The 21,405-nt window shown below is 42.8% G+C and overlaps 1 protein-coding gene across 1 annotated transcript; it reads right to left on the bottom strand.

Moving 5' to 3' along the window:
* Positions 1–2,827: 2,827 nt before the first annotated feature.
* Positions 2,828–20,459, bottom strand: LOC100286441 (URB2 ribosome biogenesis homolog). Its single transcript, XM_014179901.3, has 10 exons — positions 20,374–20,459; positions 19,508–19,647; positions 19,213–19,389; positions 15,268–18,607; positions 14,728–14,888; positions 14,293–14,403; positions 13,148–13,390; positions 6,325–6,421; positions 4,401–4,540; positions 2,828–3,343 (listed from the first exon to the last, which is right to left on the bottom strand). Exons 2-10 carry the CDS (start codon positions 19,631–19,633, stop codon positions 3,146–3,148), a joined length of 4,593 nt encoding a protein of 1,530 aa, XP_014035376.1. The 5' UTR covers positions 19,634–19,647; positions 20,374–20,459; the 3' UTR covers positions 2,828–3,145.
* Between the last annotated feature and the right edge of the window lie 946 nt (positions 20,460–21,405).

The following is a 21,405-nucleotide window of genomic DNA, read 5'->3' as shown; positions in this document are numbered from 1 at the left end:
CAAGCAGCCATTCTATTCTGCTTAACTTTTCAATATTTAACTAACACGAATTACAGGTTTTCAGTGATGCAATAAGATCTTGCAATAAGATCTTGGAAGGTTAGTGCCTTCACTGAATACCTTGCTTTTTGTTAAACATAGACATAGACTTCCCTCTCTTTTAGAATACACCTTTAGTAAAGGCCATAGTTGCACATTGTGAAATCCTTCCTGACATTTTTCCATCTCATCCGTTGCCAAAAAATATTTACAACAAAATGCCTTGTGTTAAAAGGGAAACACATTCCACCAATCCCTTACTAGTACCTGTACACCACACCAATACACTATCTATACCCCAACAAACACTGCACTTCATTCCTTGCACAGACAGTGTGCTGTTCAGAAAGGCCTCGTCTTTATTTGTAGTACCTATGGTTGGGTGGCAGTACCATTTTTTACTGTACAGTGATAAGGATGCATGTCATTCCCCCAGCCTGGCTGTATAAGCCTGAAGCTTCTCCCTTGTTCTCCACCCACCAATCCCCTGACATCTGAAATGTTATGGCTAACACACTCATACCCAATCACACATCACCCATGCTGCTCCGAAGGGTCTACCAGTAAGATCAGAGACCCCAGAGTTTGTGCAGCTGCAGGAAATATAGAAAAGGGGCTCTGAGCCCTCACTGGACCAGCACACACTGCTCCCTCTCTCAGGGGCGTCATACACCCCCAAAATCTGAGGGGGCACAACATATGTGAGGATGACTGGGGGGGGTGTTCAAGTTGGAGAATTTAGCATTTTTTAAACACCTGAAACATTCTCCTGCAATCTAGAGCCAAAATCATTATGCTAATCGAAGTTTACCTCGAGCCGTCTGTATCCTGACTGGTGGTTCTTTTTTTAGCATCTCTGCTAAAATCTGGGTAAAAGATTGAAAGGTGTGTGAGTCTTATTCAGTACATTTAGTTATTGCTTGCTTTTCTAAAGTCTACCAACCTTGCCACCAGGCATGCCAGCTTAGATAGCTTTTTACTCTAACTTGATTGATAGCCTAAAATGGCTTCTTGGTAGCTAGTTATAAGGTTGGGAACCTATCTGGGCTAGCTAAAGCTAACTTCATAAAATTGCTAGGTGGCTAGTAGCATTACAGAGAGAAAAAAAAAGGACAAATCTGATGGGGCACCTGCCCCTGTGCCCCTTCTCCCCATCCCAGGTCTACTACCCAGACAGGAGGTATAATATAATTACATAATGACCATCCATTTTATATAGCTATACCATGGGTACAAGTTGTCCGTTTACCCTCTCTAGTCATTTGAAGGCCATAAGGGATATTCACTAACACAATAAGGCCCATATATGGCACCCTGTTGACACACAGCAAACCTATGAGAATAGGCAGACAGTAATTGTTCTAATTTCTTTGTGTTGTGAGGCAATGTCAGGGTTATGACTTTGGGAGAACTGAGAATGGGAAAGATGCCAGCAGAAGGCTCGTTTTAGCAAAGTAAGGAGGGAATGTGTAAGGGAGCCAGAAATGCCCTGCTTCATTATTTAAAGCAGAAGTCTTTCCACTTCGCCTGGATGTCACTGGCCTGCAAGTTTTATATAAACTTTTGGCCAACTGTCAGTGACTGCAGTTGCCATTCACTCTAATTAAATAACCAGTTTAATTAAATAAATGAGCTTCATTGAATCTTATAGGAAACCTTGCCAGGCGAGTTGGTAGATTCAGGCATTGTAAATCATGACAGTTGCAGAAAACCGCAGGGAGAAATGGCAGTCCTGCCAGATATCTGACCTGGCTAAGTAAAAGCTTTGGCTAAATAAACAAAGTCTAAGACAAAAACAATCCGTGTTCATGTAATTACTTCACAATATGTGTTTATGAGATTTAAGAGTAATCAAAATGGAAACTACATGACCATGGTGCTTACCTACAGAACAGCAAGAGGAACTGCCCCTCCCTACCTTCAGGCTATGCTCCAACCCAACACCCAAACCTGAGCACTCTGTTCTGCCACCTCAGGTCTCTTAGCCCTCCCACACATACCCGCTCAGCCCAGTCCAAGCTCTTCTCTGTCCTGGCACCCCAATGGTGGAACCAGCTTCCCCCTGAAACTAGGACAGCAGAGTCCCTCCCTGCCAATCTTCCGAAAACATCTGAAACCCTACTTCTTCAAACAGTATCTTAAATAGTATTAAACAGTATCTTTCAATCCACCGCATCCGCCTATGTCGCACTTCTGCATCTGCGGTGAAAGGTGACAGAGCTAGAGCAGTGTTTGTCAGACCATGAAAGTTGGTCTTCTCACACAATAGTCTGGAGCATCTGAACGGTTTTGGATAAAAGGAAACCGAATAGAGCTAAGCGCAGGCCAAATCCTAGAGGAAAACCTGGTTCAGTCTGCTTTCTAACAGACACAGAGACAAATTCACCTTTCAGCAGGACAATAACCTAAAACACAAGGCCAAATACACACTGGACTTGCTTACCAAGACAACATTGAATGTTCTTGAGTGGCCTAGTTACAGTTTTGACTTAAATCTACTTGAAAATCTATGGCTGGACTTGGAAATGGCTGCCTAGCAATGATCAACAACCAACGTCAGAGCTTGAAGAATTTTTGTTAAAAATAAATGTGCAAATATTGTACAATCCAGGAGTGCAAAGCTCTTAAGAGACTTACCGAGCAAGACTCGCAATTGTAATCACTGCTAAAGGTGATTCTAATATGTATTGACTCAGGGGTGGGAATACTTTATTTTTATATTTGATTTATTTTTGTCATTATGGGGTATTGTGTGTAGATTGGTGACCGAAAAAAACATTTCAATCCATTTTGAATTCAGGCTGTAACAATTTTTAATAAGTCAAAGTGTATGAATACTTTCTGAAGGCACTGTAAATCAAATCTTGAAAATTGGACAGTCTAAAGTTACAGTACATTAGCCATCAATACAAGAAAGACCAAACAAGGTATTCAAATAAACACACTTGAGACATGATTTGTTGTCAATTACCTTTTTTTTGTCCCATTACTAAACACACAAACATAAAAAAATCAAATTTACATGTTTAAACAGTTGTTTAAAAAAAAAAACTTGGCTGCTATAAAGAAAAAGTATTTCTGGAAAGCGAGATGGTAGAGGGGAGTATCAGGCTGTGTATTTCTCCTCTCCTTGCCGCTGGGTTTTATGGTAATGAGTATAACTGCCATAAAGTTCGTTGAACACCTCTCTGACACCCATCTGGAGGGTGGTATTCAAAAACTTAACGTCCTGCTCAACACAAAGGTCCAGGATCCTGTAAACTCCCTCTGTCAGGTGGCTCTTGATGTCTGGTTGCAGAGTAACCTTGAGGGCGTGGAGGAGAGCGGAAAGGAGAAGGGAGGCAAGGGTTTCAATTTGACAGAGTGAGGCTGGGGAAGGGGTATTAAAATGGACTAAGAAACATAATGTTGGTGTGATGAGTGAGCTGGCTGATCAGTGTTTTGCAACTTTTTTACACCTTTATTTGTGAATGCAGCTGCAGCAGTTCTGAAAGCCTGGTAGGAACATAATGTACTGCCAGCTGGAAACTGGACAGTGCCTCAACAAAACCTCTTAGAGATGCCAAGGCACATACGGAGGTGTGTTTCTTGGCTTAGTTTACCTGGAAAGAACAATGGTAGCGTTGAACTACTGCTTTAACCAATCCTTTGTTTAATCCTTACTCAAAGAGTTTGCTATTACAAATCAATCCTCATGCATCTTAGAGTTTGCTAAATGACATGTTAGTCATTTCATTTAGCAGACGCTCTTATCCAGAGCGACTTACAGTAGAGGGCATACATTTTCTTCCCTCTCCCTGCCTGTTCCATGGAAAACGCTGACTATGACACGCAGTCATGTAATGTGAATGCAGTCTCGTAGACCCTAGGAAGAAATGTGGTTTTTCCACATTGAGACAGTGCCAGATATGCTCAGACGGCATCACATAATGAGACAGACAAATATTCTACCAGAGTCTACAGTAAGTAGAGTCCTTTAGAGGACAAGTTGGCGCAGGTTGGGACAAGATTATGGCGGAAATGAAAATGTTGACTTCTTTCCTTCAAATCTGAGAAGTCCAGAGGACTTGCCTTAGCAGCTCTAAATGCAATACCAAGCATGGTTTAACTCCACAATAACAAACAGCAATGGATCAAATTAAAATCCTGGTATTCAATGTGCAGATAGTGTATTTCCTTCAGATGTAAGGGCTTGTGAGGGATGATAAAGGAAAGAAGGAAGATCTGGAGGCCATTTAAGGCCGAAAATCCATGTTGTTTTCAACCTGCAAAAGTATAATAAAATAGCCTAATCGCCTTTTAAAACTGTGAGTGAAACGTCGCGGCCATCTTCCTTGATGAGAGAAAACCAGAGATCTTACCTTCTGTAGCTCGCTGACGTACTGTGCTACCATAAAGGAGGAGAGGATAGTGAAGCCCTCGGCTGTGGTGGCGATGTGGGAGTACATGCGTTCCACCAGACGAGCACACTTCAAAAGCACCTCCGCATCGATCTCAGGAGCTGGGGAATAGAAGAGCAAAGCGTTTTGAAAACTAGACCACACCAAACACTGAAGGCTAAACATTTATTTCAGCCAGAACTCCAGAAGTGGTACAACTTCTACGAAATGGTGACTGAGCGATGCAGCAGTGTGTGTTCAGAGTGTACGGTTCTCCTAAAACAGACATGGGCTGTATTTCTGATGAAAGCGCAGCATTTGAATCAAATCCCAAGGGTGCGGGCTGAGAATGAATATATTGTGACAGAGCAGTACAATAAGAACAGGGTTTTGTCTAAACTGAGACTTCAATCATGATAGCTAAGAGCAGAATATAGAGCAACAAGAGCCATTTAACCATTCTAATTGTGTATAGACTAATGTTTATGCTCACAGTCTGCATAAAACAAACAGTTTAGCCCATTAGATAACAAAGGCCCGGTTGGAACAATTTATCCATCCCTTTTTTTCCTCTCGTGACTCATTGGATGTACAGTATAGCTATAGCCACAGAGGAGAAATATGGCCACCATTGTCTGGGTGGCAGGTATTGCCAAACAACCCAGTCTCCATGAAATGTATCCCCTGTGAGGGTTACTATATTTCGCAGAGCCAGCCAGGAACTAATTACATGACGCGCTGAGCCTGACATGCTAGTTAAAACGAATGAGCTGCTCCACTCTATTTTTCCTTCTTGACCCTTCCTCCTCTGTCTGGAACAGGGGAGGTCAGCCCAGATGTCTGCAGTGGTGGCCTCCTTTGGCTATGGAAGACGAACACTAACATTCTTCTCATTAAGAACGTGTTATCTATGATATCAAAACAAATAAACCCCACCTGAAGACGATTACTGTTGAATAATTGAGTACGTCATTATTTCCTTTTCGTCAATAACGTCAGGTAAGCTCTGATGTTGTTCCTTTCAGAAACAGGAAAACAATGTATCCTGAATATGCTGATCACATAGCTGAATACAGCTCCTCAACAATGATTAAACTCATACGGGATGCATTTAGCAGTACAGGATTACAGGGTTTTAACAAGGTGTTCATCCACGAGCTTGGCTGGGACTCCAGCTGTGCACTGTGCTTTTCATGTCTCCTTCGACAGTTCTGTCACCCTCAGTGGGATTTTTTGTTGTTGTATTTCCCTCACGTTGTTTTTAATCCAGTCCACGGGGACCAGCAGGGCATACAACCAGCAACAGAAATGTAACATTACTGAAGGAGAAACCATTCTTCTCCTTTCTCTCTTCCCACTGGGTAAGGTCAGCGGATTAAAATAGGCCCAGCTTCATGTGTAGTCTGCTTGGGAATGTGGAGCGGGCACGACCACCTCTTACATAGTATAACATCATACGACTCACCTATAACATAATTCAATGCCTTGAAATACTCTTGCCCAATTAACAGGACTGGTTAGCCTGGTGACAGTATGCTGGCGTCGTTTGACACTGACAGCACATTTCTACAGAGGACTCCCTTGGGAGGAACCCAGGCTAAATATCATGTCAACTTTTAAAACAACAGGCGGTGTCATATTTATCAAGGGGGTGTGATGGTTAAATGCTGAAAAATACATTTAATACACATGAAGATGGGTGGCTGGTCCTCTTTAAATGGGAACCAACAGGAAAATAGAAACTGCTAAATAATTTACTGGAAGAACACTTAGCCAATTCCTGTAAACGCAAATGTCATTCCTATCACTTGAGGTTATGAGTTAATGGGTGAATACTTAGATTACTGTATGAAGTGGTGGATGGGTGAGTGAATAAATGATTGAATGCATGAACCGATGGCCTTACCTCTCTCGGCCTCGCCCTTCTGTCTCCCCTCATGCATGATGGAGACCACCAGGCGGTAGAAACAGTTGAGGAAGGACGGTGCCGCTTTCAGCATCACCTGGGTACATACCAAAATAGGGCCACGTTACAAAAAGTTCAACTTTGACAACATTGCATTTGCAAGACATTTAGATTTGATTAGATTTAGTCATGTGCCATCAGTCTCTAAACAAGAGAGAAAGAGAGAGGAAAAAAAACTGGGCCACATTTCTCAGGCGCTGCGATATTCCTATGAGTCATCAGTCAGCGAGGTAATAGTTTCCATGCACCCTCCAGTGTTCACGCCAAAGACGTGCCCCTCTCCAGAGCACATCTGCCTCCACTTAAGCGCCCCTCTGGCACAGACCAACAGCCCTTTCCAGAAATTGATTCTGAAGTTTGTCTCTGAGAAAAGAAACTGCTTCATTGCCTACAGCGGGAGGCAGTGGGATATTTTCCCTGGTTACCACCCTCAAAATATGTTCAATGTCAGATTGAAACAGGCTAACTTAGGTGCTGGCCTGGATCCAAGGTTGACGGAGAATAATAGTCGAGGCGAATGGGGAAGGGGTAAGCTAGTCACTGCCTTGGGTACTTGTGTGAAAGGCTGAATCAAGCCAGGGAAAGATTCTGGTTGTGTTCCTCTGCTCAGACTTTGCTGACGCATCTTTCAACGTCTGGATAGGTATTTTTTGTATCAGCTAACATCATATGTTACAGTAACCTGGTGCCCGACGGGATTGAGACTGAAAAACCTGCAGCATAGTCGTTGTCAAAGTACTGCAAATAGGATAATGTTGTGAATTTGGATGTATGATTCAAATTCTGATACAGCGAGAATTGTTCTTATAAACCTGAGTTGCCAGACAATCTTTCTAAGGGTCAGTCCGTAGATCAGTGGACACTGAATGCACAATATGATTTCCTGGGTAAATGATAAAACACTAGCAACGGTCATCGAAATTGTTAAAAACAATTCTAATAAATGTAACAATTGGACAATGGGTGAAGATTTGTAAAATTTTTATAATCCCCAGATATTGACTGAATTATACCACAGAATTTTTTTTTACTGGCATGGACAAATAATGAATGTTCAGGGATTTTTGTGGGAATTCAGGTATTACTTTTTTCCCCTTAAAATGCACTTGTATATTTTCTTATTGTATCAGGTATTTTGTGTGTGTGTGTTAAAATAAAGAAAACGGGTGCCTCCCGGGTGGCGCAGTGGTCTAAGGCACTGCATCGCAGTGCTAGCTGTGCCACCAGAGATTCTGGGTTCGGGGTCTGTCGCAGCTGGCCGCGACAGGGAGGCCCATGGGGCGGCGCACAATTGGCCCAGCGTCATCCGGGTTAGGGAGGGCTTGGCCGGCAGGGATATCCTTGTCTCATCGCACACTAGCGACACGTGTCGGGCCGAGCGCAGTGCACGCTGACCAGGTTGCCAGGTAAGAGTGTAGAGTCCATGACGAATTAAGGCTGTTCTAAGGGCAAAAGGGTTCATTATTAGGTATTTTGATATTTTAATGGACAATAACATTTGCTTTTCTTTCAAAAACAAGGACATTTCTAAGTGACCATAAACTTTTGAACGGTAGTGTATATGCATGTATGTATCTATACTACAACAATACTGAATGAAAACTTATTTTAACTTCATATAATACATCAATAAAATCTATTTAGCCAACAAAAAAATTATGAAACATGTTCAATTTGGTTTAAATAATGCAAAAACAAAGTGTTGGAGAAGAAAGTAAAAGTGCAATATGTGCCATGTAAAAAAGCTAACGTTTAAGTTCCTTGCTCAGAACATGAGAACATATGAAAGCTGGTGGTTCCTTTTAACATGAGTCTTCAATATTCCTAGGTAAGAAGTTTTAGGTTGTAGTTATTATAGGAATTAGAGGACTATGTCTCCTTCCTGAGCCGTATAACAACAGCGTGGTCCCATGGTGTTTAAACGTGTACTATTGTTTGATCAGATGAACGTGGTACCTTCTGCGTTTGGAAATTGCTCCCAAGGATGAACCAGACTTGTGGATGTCTACAATCTATTTCTGAGGTCTTGGCTGATTTCTTTTGATTTTCCCATGATGTCAAGCAAAGAGGCACTGAGTTTGAAGGTAGGCCTTGAAATACATCCACAGATACATCTCCAATTGACTCAAATTATGTCAATTAGCCTATCAGAACCTTCTAAAGCCATGACATCATTTTCTGGAATTTTCCAAGCTGTTTAAAGGCACAATCAACTTAGTGGATGTAAACTTCAGACCCACTGGAATTGTGATACAGTGAATTATAAGTGAAATAACCTGTCTGTAAACAGTTGTTGGAAAAATTACTTGTGTCAGGCACAAAGTAGATGTCCTAACCAACATGCCAAAACTATAGTTTGTTAACAAGAAATTTGTGGAGTGGTTGAAAAATGAGTGTTTACATACACTCCAACCTAAGTGTATGTAAACTTCCGACTTCAACTGTAATATTGCCTGCTAACATGAATTTCTTTTAACTAAATATGTAGGTTTAAAAACAATATACCACTGTGTATTGATTTTAAGGCATTGATTTTTATGGTTAGGTACATTCGTGCAACGATTGTGCTTTTTTTGCGAATTAGCTTTTGTTAAATCATCCCCCGTTTGGCGAAGTAGGCTGTGATTCGATGATAAATTAACAAGCACAGCACTGATTATATGCAACGCAGGACAAGCTAGTTAACCTAGTAATATCAACCATGTGTAGTTAATCACTAGTTATGTTAAGATTGATTGTTTTTTATAAAGATAAGTTTAATGCTACCTAGCAACTTACCTTGGCCCCTTGCTGCATTCGTGTGGTCAGCCTGGTGGTCAGCCTACCACGCAGTTTCCTCGCGGAATGCAATGTAATCGGCCATAATTGGCATCCAAAAATGCCGATTGCCGATTGTTATGAAAACTTGGAAATCGGCCCTAATTAAATCGGCCATGCCAATTAATCGGGCGACCTCTAATCTTGACAAACAGACAATACATCCCTCCCTACCTTGTAGGCTTACCCAGTATTGAAGGCTTGGCAATCTCCGAATGTCATTAAAATGTTTGGTGTTTCGTAACAGATGTCTCTTTCCATTCATCAATTGGCCTCTATACAGTTTGGATTGGTTGATTCATTTTATTTATCAATTAAAAAAAAGAAGTTTGGAGACCTACTCATTCAAGGGTTATTTTCACTATACTGTAGAATAATAGTGAAGACATCAAAACTAACTTCATCAGACGGCTACTGCGTCTGCTATACGGACAGACGTACAGATTTTCGATCCAAATAGTTTGTACAGAGATAAGCATAATATTGTTAGATTATAGGTGTAACTCTTGTAGTCTTCCTCACCTGAAGTTCAAATCAGTTGGAGCGCTGGGGCTCCCGAGTGGCGCAGCGGTCTAAGGCACTGCATCTCAGCGCTAGAGGCGTCACTACTGACACCCTAGTTCGAATCCAGGCTTTATCACAATCGGCCGTGATTGGGAGTTCCATAGGGCAGCGCACAATTGTCCCAGCATCGCCCGGGATTGCCCGGTGTAGGCCGTCATTGTAAATAATAATAATATATATATATATATTTTTTTTTAAATAGGCCTGCAGTAGCTAAAGCTTAATAATAGCCACACCATACCAAACCTTCACAAACATTTCTAAACTTTATTAGGGTAATATCAAAAGTAAGTCAAGCTATTGTTTATAGGGAAAAAACGAGCAGGAAAGCAAATGTAAAGCAGGGAAAATAAACGCAGTACCATCCCGTGTGCCCCCCAAAAAACCCAAACTTCAGCAAAAAATAAAAATAAAAGTTTGCCCCTCCCCTATTTTGGATCACCCCTCGCCCCATTAAAATTAGATCTCTCCCTAATAATTTTTTTTTTTTTAAATCACACCTATACTTTACATTGTTTGCGAGATCAAACATATCATTATAATTCGAGTGTTCATTTTCGGAAGTTGTTTTAAATTCAGCGCATCTAAATTTGTAAACATTTCAATTGTATGTTTTTAAAATTCCACAAAAAATGAACACCCATCAAAATAAAGTGATCTTTCTTCTCTTTCACTCTAACATGCTAACTACACTGCTTTCCTCGCGTGCGATTGCAAAATAAATGTAGACATACATGTTATTCAATTATTGCACCCACTCTGCTCGTGTGCGCCAATGAGCGTCTGATTTGTCAACGGCTAAAATAGAACTCAGTTCTATTTGTGACGCTGATCGCGCAAGTCCTGCCTCTCATCTCCTCATTGGTTTATAGAAGCAGACACCCACGTGCCATCTCCTCATTGGTTATACCCACGTGGGTGACTGAAAGATCGGTGGTGGTAATACACCTTTTATGTAAGTTAGTTGCCAATCGCTATATTAGTCCAAAGAAGAAAACCCTGGAAGGAGGAGAGATGACTAGAAATGACTCGGTTGACCGTTTTATCTGTGGATTAATTGTCGAGTAGAGGACCTTGTGCATTTCAGGTAAAATAAACGTTTATATCCCAGGACAAATTAGCTAGCAACAGCAAGCTAGCAACATAGGACAAATTAGCTAGCAACTGCAAGCTAGTTAGCTAAATTGCCATAATTGTTTAATGCTTTTCAACTTGTCCCCAAATTAATATAATTGGTTCAGAGTTTGTTTTGATATTTTAACCTGCGTGTCTTGATTGCGTTTGGTGTGGGGGGACAAAATCAATTTGCGCACGATGGCATGTGCACGGCCGGTTTGGGTACGGTCTAAGTGTCGAGACGGTATGTTAAATCCCTGAGAAGCTTTAGCGTTCTTATAGATTCAACAGAAAAACAATCTATTCTATTAAGACCATTTCAGCCATTACTGGAGTGTGTTTGATAGGTAATTACAAACGTTTCCGCGGTTGTAACGTTAACGGGTGGAAAAAAACAACAGGAACAAGCAAAAATATGAAAGTCACAGGATTAAAATGAAAGCAATCAATCCAAATGCGATTGAAGTGACAAGTGGATTTTGCACTCCTCGAGCACAGTAAATAGATGGCTGAAAAAGACATCCTCAGGTGGACGGTGCATGTGCGTTGCTAAGAACACAAGGCATGCCAACTGTTTCGCTTGCCAGGAGAGAAACTAATATTCCCTTTGCTGCAGTGCACGTCTGCGCTAGCATCTTAGCATGCAACCGTGGTATCCATCTACACGTCTAAACCTTGCATTACATTGTTTATGACACAATAAAGGAAATGCTGTTTTGTTCGACGTGAACAGCAAATGAAACAAATCAGGCACTTGGTGCATGGACATTTTAAAGTGTTCAGGCTTTCGATTACCGAGAAGCCAGGCTTGAGTTTTTAGCATACGGGAAGGAGGGAAATGGAGCAATCCCCCAGCACTGACAATGATTCATCCTCACACCCTGAGGGTGTCTGGGTGAAAGGGACAAATGAGAAGGCCATATTTGTGAATATGAAACTAATCCACAACGAGAGATTAGAAGAGCACAAAACAGGGACTCTTGTGTTGTACTTCAGAGGGGAAATGTGATGCAAACCCCAGGCAAAATGTGCTCTGCTGTAGTGTAATTCAGCACAAGCCACCCTCCAAAATATATCAAAGAACACAGTGGGCAAAGGGCATATTGAGAGACAAGGGTAGCACCATAGTGTTGCCGGAGGACAGCAAGCTTCCGTCCACCTTTGGGTACATTGACTTCAATAAATAACCTAGGAGGCTCATGGTTTTCACCCCCTTCCATAGACTTACACATTAATTATGACAACTTCCAGAGGACGTCCTCCAACCTATCAGAACTCTTCCAGCATGAACTGACTTGTCCACCCAATCAAAGGACCAGAGAAAGAATCTAGTTCTGAAAGCATAAACTACATCTAACTAGCACTACAGTGCATAAAATGTGGTGGGTAGTTGACTCAAAGACAGACAATAGTTTAACAATTAAATTTCTTTAAAAAATGAAGAAGCAAGAGCTATATTTCATAATTTTCACTTACAAAGCTAGTAAATGCAGCTAGCTAGTTTAGCCTACCCAAACACCCAGTTCAAACAGAGGGATGCTATGTAAGCTAGCTGGCTATGACTATCCAACAACACAAACTCTTCCAAGCCAAGGTAAGCTTTTGATTTTGCTTAACGTTACTGCACGATTGTAGCAGATTTACTAATGCGTTAATTATATTAGCTACGTTGGCTATGATGTTACTTTAGCTAATATGGTAACAACGATGTAGGCTGTGTGTAGCAGTTATGCTATGGTTTGGAAAGTCTTTTTTTTTTGCTTGGTCACATACAGCTGATGTGTTGTGCATTGAAGTCCACAAGCGAAGGGAAAAGGTGAGGAGGAGCGCGCTTAGAAGCGAGAAGGAATACAACGTGGCTGCTATGAAAGTGACTCACTAAACACAAATGCTTTGTTTGTAAATTATGTCTGAGTGTTGGCGCGTGCCCCTGGCTATCCGTAAATAAAATAAATGGTCTGGTTGGCTTAATATAAGCAATTTGAAACGATTTATACTATTACATTTGATCGTTAAGTATATTTTAGGAATGACATTTACAGTACTTTTGCTACTTAAGTATATTTAAAACCAAATACTTTTACTCAAGTAGTATTTTACTGGGTGACTTTCACTTTTACTTGAGTCATTCTTTTAAAAGGTATCATTACTTTCTCAAGTAAGACAATTGGGTGCTTTTTCCACCACTGACCATCCGTGTGCCCAAGGTTGAAGTAGAAACATAAAAGATGCATGAAGTGACATTTATCGAACCCAGGCCACTAACCTGCGGGTGACACTGGATGACTGCAAACAGAGCCTCGTGAATGGCCTCAAAGGTAGTGTGGTAGATTTCCATCGTCAGGTGCTCAAGGGGGACAAACTGCAGGGCCCCCAGCACCATGGTCACGTGGTGGGGGTTGGAGAGCATCCCCTCCCCCTGACGGAGCATGGCTGTCAGAGTGTCCAACACTGGCACGGTCAGAGCAGCAGTCAGGGTTGGCTCCTTGCCAGCCTCCTTCACTAGAAACTGAGAGAGAGCAGAGAGGACAGTGGGAGTTGAACCAGAGATGAATATAATGAGGAATATGGATTTAAGATGGAGGACAGAAAGAGAGAAACTAGCAAGGAGTGAAGTACTACATCCTGTATGGGTTCTCAAAATGTGATGTCTCAATGTTTTACTATGGTTGTTGACAACAATAAGTAAATAAATGTGTCAATTAAGCAATGAAAGTTTACATTTGGATTTGGCAATAGGGCTAAGTAACCCATAGAGAGAACAGAGAAAAACTGATATACTGGTAGACCAATTAAGGTATGAGACAACATTCCTGTTTGTAAGTGTTGTGAACACAGTGAGGGATTGTAGTTGTGTTGTAACACCTAACGTTAGTTATTCCTGCAGAGTTGCAATGAGGTGAGAAGGGGCAATATTGATAAATTAAACCAGATTCAGCTTGATTAAATGGGACAGCAACAGGGAGGGAGAGACACTTACTGCTGCAGCCCAAAATTGGCTTTCCCCAGCTAAATAAATTCTTCCCCTGTATCAGATCCAAGACACAGGAGACAGTGCAGCAGAGCAGAAGCGTGACATGCTTTGTAACGGACAGCCAGACTGTGGTTCTAATTACAGTGCTCTCTGCAATGCCCAAAGGGGGTTTCTACGTTAGATAGGAAACACATTTACCCTTTAAGTCGATGATAAGTCTATGCCAAAGCCAATGCTTTGTCCCTCTTGAAACATGGATGCAGGTTTAAGTGAGAAAGACGCAGGTTTTTAAGTGAGAAGGATACATTGTACCTTCAACATAATTGGATTTTGAGTGATTCTAGCTCAAATAATATTTTTCAGTGGCATCAATTGATTTGGATAAACAATCCTTGTTGATCCAAACCAGCACATCAAATGTCACAGTGAATACTTACTACTAAGGCAGATATGATCTGAGGTGCAATGAGCCAGAATGCCTTTAAGCAGGTTTCTGGAAGCAGGCTGCTGGCAAGCAACTTCATTATCGTCACAGTTGAAAGGACTTCCTGCAAAATACAGTGTGCTCTTTGTAGTGTGTCAACAAAGCCCACATAAACATTTTTGGGAAAATCTCTGTAGAGGAGAACTGAGAAGAGGGAAAATTGAGGGATTCCTGTGCTGAAGTATTTATTAGGAAAACTATATGGCTAGGTTTTAAAGGTGGCGTTAACTACAATTTAGTAGCCCATATAGAAAATGTTATCCAGACTTCAGTGTTTAAGTATTCAGGACACCAAATACAGTAGCTTGTAACTCAGATAGCATAATTTTACAGAAGCTAGTAATATCACAACTTGTACAGTAACACTTGCAGTAAATATAACACTTACCCTATGACAGCCGCTCCTGAACTTGGAGGTATCCAGTCCGTCTCGGAGCAGCAGCAGCAGAAGGTGGAACTGTTCTGGGGTACTCCTGACCATCAGCTGGTCCAGAAGCTCCTTTACTGGCTCCTCCAGGTACCTCACCTCTGATACTGACAGCCATGGGGCTAACACAGAAGAGTTATGGTTAACATAAAATAATAGTATCTATCCATAAAGCTATCATTTTAATTTATCCATTACTGGGAAATTGAGATGGTTTCTAAATGTACAATTCTTTTGAATAATATTTTTTTATAATAATTTGTATTATTATTTTGTGTTCAAGAGAAATTCTGTGCAAATTCTTAATTATGTCTGTTTTAGTTATCAATGTCTGTCAGCGATGGTACAGGAAATGTATTTTGACATTTACTTGAGGGCTATTTTACAGATATTATGAGCAGCAGGAAATCACACAACGCACACACAGGTGAGCATCTCAGAATACACTGTACCAAGTCTGATAAAAAAAAATGTTCATTGTTGTGGAATAAGAGCGCGTACCTGCAAGCAGTTTGTGGACATTCTGCAGAATTGCCACAAAGAGCTCCTCCTGGCCTAGTGCTTTGGTAATCTCTGCAGCAGCGTAGTACGCTGAGAGGAAGTGGAGCGATGAGACCAGGAAGTCCATGGGGCGCTGGGACGGGCACAGCTCTCTGAGGATCTGCTGGCTGAAGCTCCTGTACATGCCCATGTGGCTTAGACTCTCCTGTGTGATGCCCTCGCTAGGCTCATCTTGGGGGTAAGCACAGGCCAGCTCGCTCCTCACCATCCCGGTCACCACATCCACGGAGAAGGCCTGGTCTAGCAGACTGCCTGTCTGAGCCCTCAGGCTGGCCTGGATGGCAGGGCCCATGACAGCAGTGGTCTTCCCCAGTAATTGACTCAGGGTCTCATCTAGCTGCTTGGTTGTCCTGAGGCTGGATGTCATGGCCTGGCACAGTGTGTTCATAGACGCAAGCAGGAGCTGTATGGCGAACAGGCCCCCTGTTTCAATGTTTCCTGGGAGAGAAGACAAAGCCATAACGGCCACCTCACTATTGACCAAGTAGGTGGTGAATTTCTCCAGGTTAAGGCGGACACTGCTCTTTCTGTGGATTATCAATAGGATCAGGGACTGGATGAAATCCTGGACGGTTTTTAGGAAAGTCAGCCAAGCAGAGCTGTCTACAGTTTGAAAGAGGCCCTTATTGCTGTGTGAAAAGAGAGCTGTCAAAGCTGCCTCCAAGAGGCTACTCCCATGCACAATCTTTAAAACATGATGGGAATTATTCCCTGCCAGAAGCAACCCCATGAGACTGAAGAGCTGATTCAGCAGATGTATTGTTACGGCAGGCTTCACATCATTATGTAGCTGTGTGTCTGTGACCATGAGGATTAAGAGCAAAAAGAGCCCTGAAAAGTCTTCAGAGGACATTCCATCTGGGTTAAGAGCATTGGTGACTTGAAGTAAGCTTAAAAGGTTATCGGCTTGACGTTGAGATAGGGTTATAGAGGCTCCAGTCGTACTAGAGTTCAGTATGTGTTGGGCTATGGCCTCCAGTCTCTTCAAAGCAGAATGGGATTCACTGACATCACCGTCTGACTGAGTTACTGCACTTCCTTTGTCTCCGGCTGTTGAACAGCTTAATTCACTCAACTTCATGAGTGCAGGACAGACAGAGGCCATGTCTGGGTTGCCGTTGAGAATCCCCAAAATCCTTTGAGTGACACATCTGACAACAGCAGAGTAAATAGTGGGTAACTCGACAAGAACAAGGCTCTCAAGCAGATCTTTGGAAATGAGAGAGACAGACAGCCTCTCAGTGGTGTCATCTGGTGTCTTCTGAAGTAGGGAGCTGAGGAGAACATCAGCTATATGACACACTTCCTCCTCAGTGAGGAATGGCGAGATCATTGGTAGGTTTGTGGTAACGAGGTACCAATGAGCCACTGGGTACGTGCTGGCATCCACACTACTGACCTGACGGTCCCATAGCTGGTCACTCTGCTGGCAGAGTTGAGGATCTCCTCTCCCCACAATGTACTGGGCTGCTAAGCGGAGAACATCTGAAGCTCTACTCTGTGCCAAGAGCTCGTTACTTAGGATAACTTTCTTCATTTGTTGGAGAGTGAGCAGTTTTTGCAGGAGGTGGGTCATGGGGCTACAGTCCTGGCCGATGGGAGAGGCCTGATCTTCACCTGTCGCCATCACACCAGAGAGGAGAATACCTATGTCGTCTAGTATGTTAACGCTAGCTGGGTCCACTGGAGATGTGTATTTCGTACAGTGAATCTGAAAGAGGGTGTCCACCTCCACCCAAGTGTACTTTAGCAGAAGGCCTGCGTCTTGGACTTTCTGACACCCAGGAACGTCTGGGGCCTGGCCTTGAGCCAGCTGCAGCACTGGCTTCACCACCTGGAGCATCTTCTCCATCAGAGCCTGGGTTTGCCTCACAACAGGAACTGGTGTGCTGTTGTCCAAAGTTTTCAGGCTGAACAACACAGAGTACAAGAGCACACTCAAGGAGAACAACTTCAGGGACATGTCTCCGTTTCCTTCCAGATCCGGGAGTACATTGCTTGTTACGTTCTCTAAAATGAGGCAGCATATTTCCAGACTCTGGCTGGTGGGGTTGTCCAGAAGGCATGTACTGAGCGTTCTATGCACTGCCTCTGGGAGAACGGGCTGTCGGAGCTCATCCATTGCTGGGCGGCAGATGACAGCCAGGAGCTCCTCGAAGAGCTTGGGGAGCTGCCTCAACTTGGCGTAGATCTGGAGAACAGAGGAGATGAGGGCCTCACGTGCCTTCCTAACCCGTGGCTCTGTGCAGTCGGAATCAATCCATCCTGCCGACAGCAGCTCGTCCAGGTCCGGCTCTATGATCAGGTGGTTGAGACTGAGCAGGGCTTTTAGACAGCGGTACCATGCTGATATGCTGGGCTGGGCATTGTCGAACAACAGCCTCACCACCTTCCTGTAAAAAATCAACTGAACCTCCTTGTACTTTATCCTGTCAGCCGCCACATTGTAAATGTCTGCCGTCAAGCATAAATTCAAGAGGTTCTCCAAAGCCAGCAGAGCTAAGCTCCAGTTTTCACCATCAAACAGGTCTTTGAGAGTAACCTCATTTGTGAAATCCAAGGCAGCGATTAACTGTGTTAACATGTGAAAGCAGAGTACTTTATTATCTCCTCCTTTACAGTAGGCATCCAGAGAGAACTTGAAGAGCAGTGGGAGGGAACTCGACCTGACCGCAAAATGGAGATCAGTGTCACAGTACCCTTGTGCACAAAGCTTTGAGAGTATTGAGTTGACTGGGGAGAGTAGGCCCTTCCCTGCTGCTCCCTTCTTCATCCCTGGCTCCTCCTTTGAGAGGAGCTCCTCCTTATAGGCCTGGAGGTGGTCTGGCAGGAAGAGGGCAGACTGCAGGATGGTGTCCACTTTCCCACGGATGTCCCTACTCAGGTGCTGGCGGACACGGGGGTCATCCTCAGCCATCCAGGCCCTGGAAGTCAGTAGGTGTCTGAGCAGGAGGAGGTGCTGGAGCAGGTGTGTTGTGACTTGGGCAAACACGCGGTTGGCGTTGGCCTGCTGCTTTTGGACCGCGAGGTAGCTACTCAGGGTAAGGAGGAGGACCTCAAACACCTGGGGTGTCAGGGGGTCTGTGGCTTGCTGCTGACTGAGCTTGGAGCAGCCCAGGGCACACAGCTTGGCCAACAGCTCCACCAGTAGCTCGTACTTAGTGGTGAATGTGACAGAGAGGACTGAGGAGGAAAGGATGCCCTGACAGCAGCTCAACACGGTGGAGACAGACGCTGAGGAGGTCCCTGAGGCAAACTCCTGAATCCTTTCAATAATAACCTGGAAAGAAAAATCACCTGTCAAAAATCAATACATTCAATAAAACAGGAGTGCTTTTTTTTTTTTTTACAATTATTTGACTAGGTAAGTGAACTGAGAAGACATTCATTTACAGCAATGACCTGGGGAATAGTTACAGGGTAGAAGAGGGGATGAATGAACCAATTGTAAGCTGGGGATGATTAGGTGACCGTGATGGTATGAGGGTCAGATTAGGTATTTAGCCAGGACACCGGGGTTAACACCCCTACTCCTTCAATAAGCGCCATGGGATCTTTAGTGACGACAGAGAGTTTAACATCCCATCAGAAAGATGGCACCCTACACAGGGCAATGTCCCCAATCACTGCCCTGGGGCATTGGGGTAATTTTTTTTTAGACCAGAAGAAAGGGTGCCTCCTACTGCCCATTCAACACCACTTCCAGCAGCATCTTGTCTCCCATAAAGGGACCAACCCTACTTAGCTTCAGAAGCAAGCCAGCAGTGAGATGCAGGGTGGTATGCTGTACCATCAATGTCCTTATCTTGAAAAGCATCAAACTAACTTAAGCTGTTAAAAGTGTAGCGATTACATACTGATCATCGGCACTTACGACCAACTTACTTGCGCTACTGCCAAACGAAGGCTGATGGTTTTTCCTTGGCTCAACACACTGTGTAGCTTTTTGCTGTGCAAAATATCATCCAGGTAGATCCACAAGCCTTCCACCACCACCTGTGGCAACTCCACTTTCTTACTGTAAAAGCCTGTCAATGCATGACTTATCCAATCAAAGAGTACCTGTAAGGAGATATAGGACACAGCACTTCAATATAAAAACAAATAAGGTTTACAGAGACAATACGATAAACATGCTGGTGTAATTCACCTAATATCTGATGACGGGCAGATGTGTTACCTGTTCTTTGTTAGGAAGTAAGCACTGTGATGAAATCCATGCAAAACGGGCAAGCTTCAGTTTGTCCACCCAGGGTGTCTTGGGGTTTTTGAGCTTCAAGTGAATACCAGAGTACATGGCAGCCATATCTGAAGCCTGGCCTGTGGAGAAATTGACCTGAGTCAATACAGTCTTCAGACTAAAGGACTTATCTTATTTGGCCAGTAGAGGGAGACGTTTACTTAAAGTTAAATTCTGACTGCTTGGTATAATGGAGCAAGCTAGTGAATGGACTTGAAACCGCAAGAATCCATATGATTGTGAAATAAAAATAAAATAAATGTGTATGTCATATGCACCATATACAACCGGTGTAGGTAGACCTTGCCGTGAAATGCTAAATGTACGATGCCTGGAGTGCACTGGTCAAACAAACGTGTAATCAGATTTGTTTTATAGCAAGTAGCATTGACATAGTATTACTACATGATGAGCTATTACTGTTCTAGTACAGATATACAAATATTTAGTACTAGCTTTAGTTACTAACTCGCCACGGTTGTTTCTGCAATGCTAACATCTGTCAAAAATGACATGTCAAGTCGAAAGAAGTAAATAATACAAGTTAAAGTCATTCATATTTAGTGTGTCATGAGGTTGTAACAAAATCGAAAGAGACGCTAGAAAGAACAAGCGAGAATCTACTTGATCAACGGCTAGCATGCACGGCTAAGCTAAATCATGTTAAGCTAATCATGGGTCTTTCAGCTGTGCTTTTAACTAAGAAAACACGAGGCAATGTCTGAACAATTCAAACACTACTCATTTTAATAAAATTATGAATTATAAACCGACTTTGTTAGCAAATTATGTTAGATGTTACTTACTATTTTAACACCAACACGTGTTCCGGTGTTTTTACAGACAAACTTTAACCTTTACCCTTTGAACTCCACTGTCTCCAGACAAAAACAATCGAGTGCTGATGATTGCTCACTTTTTTTAAACGTAAACTTAATTTAACTAGGCAAGTCAGTTAAGAACAAATTCTTATTCTTAGTTCATAGTTATTCACGGGAAAAAATTATGCCATTTGTCCATATACATTTGAGAAATTAACCATCTTTAAAGCACTTAAAAGTGGAACATACTGAGAAATATTACAGCAAATGATGGATAAATTACTTTATATAATTTTATAAAAATTATTTGGTTACTTTTTCCACTATTAATAATAAACTCAGCAAAAAAAAGTTACGTCCCTTTTCTAGGACTTTCAAAGATAATTCGTAAAACTGTAAATAACTTCACAGATCTTCATTGTAAAGGGTTTAAACAGTGTTACCCATGCTTGTTCAATGAACCATAAACAATGAATGAACATGCACCTGTGGAGCGGTCGTTAAGACACTAACAGCTTACAGACAGAAGGCAATTAAGGTCACAGTTATGAAAACAGGACACTAAAGAGGCCTTTCTACTGACTCTGAAAAATACCAAAAGAAAGATGCCCAGGGTCCCTGCGTGAACGTGGTTTAGGCACGCTGCAAGGAGGCATGAGAATTGCAGATGTGGCCAGGGCAATAAATTGCAATGTCCGTACTGTGAGACTCCTAAGACAGCGCTACAGGAAGGACAGCTGATTGTCCTCGCAGTGGCAGACCACGTGTAACAACACCTGCACAGGATCAGTACATCCGAACATCACACCTGAGAGACAGGTACAGGATGGCAACAACAACTGCCTGAGTTACACCAGGAATGCACAATCCCTCCATTAGTGCTCAGACTGTCCGTAATAGGCTGAGAGAGGCTGGACTGAGGGCTTGTAGGCCTGTTGTAAGGCAGGTCCTCACCATACATCACCGGCAACAACGTCGCCTATGGGCACAAAGCCACCGTCGCTGGACCAGACTGGA

This window comes from Salmo salar, chromosome 28, assembly GCF_965601325.2.
Source record: "Salmo salar chromosome 28, fSalSal1, whole genome shotgun sequence".
Taxonomy (NCBI): Eukaryota; Metazoa; Chordata; class Actinopteri; order Salmoniformes; family Salmonidae; genus Salmo; species Salmo salar.
The sequence above is the reverse complement of the archived record's forward strand: the minus strand, read 5'-3'. Positions and strand labels throughout refer to the sequence as shown.